This window comes from Physcomitrium patens, chromosome 7 (assembly GCF_059467195.1).
Source record: "Physcomitrium patens ecotype Gransden chromosome 7, ASM5946719v1, whole genome shotgun sequence".
NCBI lineage: Eukaryota > Viridiplantae > Streptophyta > Bryopsida > Funariales > Funariaceae > Physcomitrium > Physcomitrium patens.
Window position 1 is genome coordinate 982,811 of NC_143416.1, and position 5,705 is coordinate 988,515.

The 5,705-nt window shown below is 33.6% G+C and overlaps 1 protein-coding gene across 1 annotated transcript; it reads left to right on the top strand.

The window, feature by feature from the left end:
* Positions 1 to 2,924: 2,924 nt before the first annotated feature.
* On the top strand, positions 2,925 to 4,382 carry LOC149988507 (DNA-directed RNA polymerase II subunit RPB2-like). The gene is made up of 2 exons (XM_090252237.1): positions 2,925 to 3,801; positions 4,048 to 4,382. Exons 1-2 carry the CDS (start codon positions 3,381 to 3,383, stop codon positions 4,380 to 4,382), a joined length of 756 nt encoding a protein of 251 aa, XP_090108363.1. The 5' UTR covers positions 2,925 to 3,380.
* The last annotated feature ends 1,323 nt before the right edge of the window (positions 4,383 to 5,705 follow it).

Genomic DNA, 5,705 nt, shown 5'->3' on the forward strand with positions numbered 1-5,705 from the left:
CATTTCTCCTAAGTCACAGTCTCAATTGATATGAGATTTTAGACATAAGCTCTTTATATCATAAGTGACATGTACACGAAAAATAAGCTTCAAATTCATCTTGAAGCTCAAGTTCTAGTTTAAAATTAAAACCCTCTATTTCTCTAATTTCTTCAAAATCCTAATTTTAGTTTGTTGGTTTTAATCAGCCATATCTCACTCATTTTAGATTCAATTCTATCAATTATTGAATATAAAATATTCAACTTAAAGACTAGTTTTTAGTCCAACTCCTCGATTTCTTGCTAGTATCTTAAAACTCCTAATATGTATAGAAAAGTGATAGTAGGTATCAAATTAGTAGCCAAAGTTTAAAAAAAATATATTTCTCTCATCCAAGATCCAATTCATGCATTTTTTTTACTTAAATTCATACTAAAAAGCTCTTCTTTTTTAATATCTCTTCTCTACTTGCTAAAAAAAATCTCCTTCTTGCTTCTAAGCTCACCAAAGAAGTCACAACCAAGGTCTTTAAAGTCCAAGTCAGAAACTAATAGTTTAAAGTTAAACAAACACCAAATCTAATCCTCTAAGTCAGCACCATTAATGGAATCCGACTAATGCTATTCAAACTACCATTTATCTTTAATAAAAACCTAAATATAACTTCAAAGTCAAAATTCTTCATATATCTACAAATATAACTTTGAATCTATTAAAATCAAAGATTAGAAAGAAAGTAAAAAGAAAAAAAGAAGTTTTCAAAGCTTAATCAAAGATAAAGTTAAGATTAAAGGTAAAATAAAATTTAGCCAAAATTTCAAAAAAAAAAAAAAAAAAGTGGGAATTTTTTTTTAAAACTATAAAAAAAACTAGATTGATAAGAAGAAAAAAAAACTTAATAAAGTTCAAAAAAAAGTAAGTCAAGTAAGGTTTTCATACATGAATGTATTTACATCATAACAATGGCACCAAATCTAGATGTTGTTACTAGTATTGTCACTATTATAGTCTTTGACTAAACATTCAACATTCAATGATCGTGCAAACTAGAGCTACCACATGGAAAAGATGACGTTAACCGCAAGTGCAATACCACCACATGTTATAAAAAAGAAGCACCACTAGAGAACATGGGAAAATATCACAGGACTGACATTGTTGCCAAGAAGGAAAAGAGTTCTTTCTCTATACTACTATGGCTCTAGAATAAAGATAATTGTCATTTTTTCTAAAACCACACAAGGATCATGGCTAATTTGGATAGTTGGAACCAAATTTTTGATTCCAAATCCCATTGCTATAAAGAATTTTTTTAAAAAAATCAACAAAATATTGAGCAAAAAACCAGCGAGTATACTGCTCTGTAATTCTAGGAACTCTTCATGTAGAAACCCGGTTATCAACTAAAAGAGGGAATAAAATGGCACCTCCATAAAAAGTTAAATGAACTACACCTAGGACATATCATCTCTGTGACTTTTATTATTTCTTTTAAATATAATGGATTAAATATTGGTTCTTTGAGTTGTATAAATCCTATATGTCCCGGACAACGTTTTGGATCAGAACATATAGAACAGTATACCAAAGCTCTTGTTCTTAGAGCAAGAAAACCTATGTCATCTTTATTACTAATCCGTATTGAAGATATTTGAGTAATCTCCTCTGTAGAGTAGAACTAGAAGGATATAGTCTTGAGCTGGCTAGCCATTGTGATGTTGGTAAATACTTACTAGCACGCATTGTATAAAAAATCAAAAAAGAAGTTGTATATATATAACTGAAGATAGTTATGTGAGATACTCGCGCTCGTAGTTATGTTCATACCTGGTACATACGAGGCACAAGAAATGGATCTATCAAGGTTTATAGAAAGCATTGAAATGGACAGTGGCATTGTTAAGCTATATGATATTATGATGCTCTACATTGTAGATCTAATCAAGAACATAACAATTGATAATAGTAAGATCTTCAACAATGTGTATGTCTCTTCTAATCAGAAGATGTATCAAGAGTATATCAACACTCTAAGTACATACGAATGTAGGATCATAGCAGATGACAAAGTAGTACTTACCATCCCTGTTCCTATTAGTTGCTACTATAAACCTTTAGAGGAAGCATCAGCTATAAGAGGATCGTTTGTTATAGAAGGAAGGAGGAAGGTCCTTATGTATCAAGAAAGAAACTACACCTTTAGGTATCTAGCACGAAAAGAAAAGTATGAGCTACAACTATCAAAATGTCATTGCAAAATCTATATGGTCAACGGAGTGCTAAAGGTCTCTCTATCACATAACAATCTTGTGAACATCTTTGCTGTAATGAAAGTCCTTCGAAAGACCATTGCTAGTGCAAAGCGAGAGATATTATCATGGATAGATCATCCAAAGGAAGTATTAGGACTTCTTTTAGAATCACAACTGGATGCTACTACGCTCGACAGTAACATCATACATTCGACAGAAAGAAACTTAGCAACTCTTGATGATGACAAGAAGGTAAGGATGCTATCGTTGATGATATGTAGGTTTATAGAGACTATATTGTCACTCAGACAAGAAGATGATAAGGACTGCTTGAGCTTTAAATATGTGCATACACCAGCGGACATTATACAGAGGTGCATAGAGAAGAGGATCAACAAGCTGAATTAGCAAAAGATAAGAAGCAACAATAAGCAAAAAGTAGTGATAGTAAGTGCACTAAATCAAATATCAAAGGATATCCAGAGCAACTTTAAGACAGGCATATGGAAAGGCTATACCCAAGGTGATAACAAAAGAACCATATCTCAAATGTTGTCATCAAAGTCAATACTTGATTCATTGTCTCATGTTAGGAGAGTTGAAATTAGCTCCAAAGAAAGAGCAAGTGCTATAATGAGACAAATACATCTAACTCAGCTTGGATATATATGTCCGTGTGAAACACCAGAGGGTCCTGATGTAGGTGCTGTTAAGTACTTATCATCAACATGTACAATAATACCTTATGTTGATCCAGATGATGTCTTAAACTATCTTGGTGTATTGCCTCAAGAGAACGATGCTTTGTTTATCAATCGATTGTTCATTGCAAGGACATCAAAGGATAACATACTTAGAAGCATAAAGGCATACAAGAGAAAGGGAGAAGTATTCATGTTTGTATCCATATACTACTCATCAGATAAAGAAATGCACATTCAGACAACTAGAGGTAGATACAGTAGACCTCTGTTGATATGTACTAATGAGAGTGCACCAGTCTGTAGCAATACCACAGTTGATGATATGCACAAAGCTGGCACGTTGGAAATGATAGATGCAACAGAGCAGATGCAATGCTTCATTGCTACAATGCATGATAGCATCTAAAATCAACATACACATGTTGAGATACATCCATCGTTCATGTTTGGACTATCTACATCTATGACTCCATATGTAAATTTCAACCAATTATCAAGAATAGTATTCCAATCAGCTATGAGCAAGCAAGCAATGCCTCTTGTTCTCTATATAATGACAAGCATGGTATCAGACTCAAAGATATTAATATACGCTCAAAAGCCTATATGTACGATAACTATATCGAACACAATCAAGGAGTACAATGGAGTAAATGTTGTAATTGCTGTATTGTCATACTCTGGATATAATCAAGAAGACTCTTTGTTGTTTAACAAGTCATCAATAGACAGAGGACTATTCTCAAGTATTAAATATGAAGTTGTTGAGATCATAGAAAACAAGTTTATGAATGAAGCTCTTGTATACATTTCAGATGGAGATATCTTACGTGACAATGATGGCATTGTGTTAATTGATCAATAAGTAAAAGATGGTGATACCATTGCTGCTAAACTCGTAATAATAGAAAAGAAATAAAGCATAGGAAAGATAGTACTGAAGAGCTTTGTATCAGGACGAGTTGATAAAGTAACTAAGCACACAAGCATAGAAAGAAAGAAGATAGTTAGAGTAAGAATATTCCTATACAGATTTTTTATTGTAAGAGATAAGTTCACATCAAGGCATTCACAAAAGGGTGTAATTAAAGCTATCTTGTCGCATGAAGATTTACCATTTATTAAAGATGGGATAGCACCTCATCTTATTATCAACCCTCATGCAATACTTAGTAGGATGACTATGGGTCACCTACTAGAAATGATAATGTGTAAGATCTACGTACTAGACTCAAACAATGCTCGAGATCTAATGCTTCCTTCAAAGCCAAAGTCTAGAGAGAGCAGCTGCATAGACGCAACAGCATTCAAGAAAGCTTATAGAAGCTTTGAAGCTGATATGGCTAAACTCTCTAAAGAGAAGATATACTGTGGTGCTACAGGATTACCTATAGAAGCAAGAGTTGCAACTGGTATATGTTACTACCATGCTGTCGTGATGTAATACGATTAATAGGTAAAAGAGTGTAGAGATTATTATAATTTAAGAGATCTTAGTTCAAAGTATTAGAAAAAATTATCTTAGAAATATAGTTAATAGCCAAAGGGGTAGAAAAATTAAAAGGTATCAATGCTGCCTTTTAGAAAGGTGACTTCTACTTACTTTGTAGTACCATAAGTAAGGCAAATCAAAGTAGATTAGGAAAACAAATGATATAGGAATCTTTAGAAGAAAGTTAAGAGTAAATTCTAGAAAAAAAATTACTTAGAAAAACTAGATATTGATACCCGGAGAGGACCGGTTATGAACCAGGGTCGAAATCAGACCCTGAGGCACAAAACCGAGTCTCGACTACGACTCCGGGACTCTTTGGCAGATCAAAGAGTGGGGTTGGAGAGAAGGTTGGATAGGGTTTCTATAAGCATTGATTTTGGGTGATTTGGAGTTGATATGAATTTGTAAGAGCTTTGCAAAGTTGAGTTTTTTTCGGATGACTTGGGTTTTATGAAATAAAACAGGGTTTATGTTTTGAGTGATTTCGAGCGTTTTGTGGCAGATCTACGGATGAATTTTTTTGGGTTCATGGTTATAGTAGTGTTAAATACATGTTGTGAATTTGAGCTTGATCTAACGGTTGAACTGAGAGATATTGAGGTTTAAGTGAGTCAAGGTCTCAGAAAGTAGAATTTTAGGTCCAATGAGGGTTTTTAAGATTTCATGCAATCTACTAGTTGAATTGGAGTAAAACTTATGTGAGAGGATATTAGACTTGTTTTCCTATGTCCATGAGAAATTTGAAACCAATCGAATGGCGCAAAGAAGAGAAATTGGCTCTGGAAGGTTGGCAACAAGATTGGAGAAGGAGGCCGGCTAACACCCGAACACATTTTTGAGGTTTTCGTCAATTTGGTAACTCCGATCCTTTTCAAAATTTTTTTTGCTTGTTTTGAACTTGATTTTTAAGAAGTGTGAAAATTTTGAATTGAGATCAATGGTTTATTCATTAGATATTGAGGTTTAAATTTGTCATAAGAATTACTAGGATTTGGATTAGGGTTTGGCTAGGGTTTGGTTTAGGGTTTGGATTAGGGTTTGGATTAGGGTTTAGGGTTTGGTTAGGATTTGGCTAGGATTCGGTTTAGGATTTGGATTAGGATTTGGATTAGGATTTGGATTAGGGTTTGGATTAGGATTTGGATTAGGGTTTGGATTAGGATTTAGGGTTTGGTTAGGATTTGATTTAAGGTTTGGTTTAGGATTTAGGATTTGGATTAGAGTTTAGGGTTGGATTAGGGTTTGGATTAGGGTTTGGATTAGGTTTTAGGA

Excerpts from the sequence above, each read along its gene's own strand:
- LOC149988507 (XM_090252237.1), top strand. The coding sequence starts at position 3,381 with ATGTTTGGACTATCTACATCTATGACTCCATATGTAAATTTCAACCAA. Across the intron at positions 3,802-4,047 it reads CATTGTGTTAATTGATCAAT|ATTTACCATTTATTAAAGAT; the intron begins AAGTAAAAGATG and ends TGTCGCATGAAG.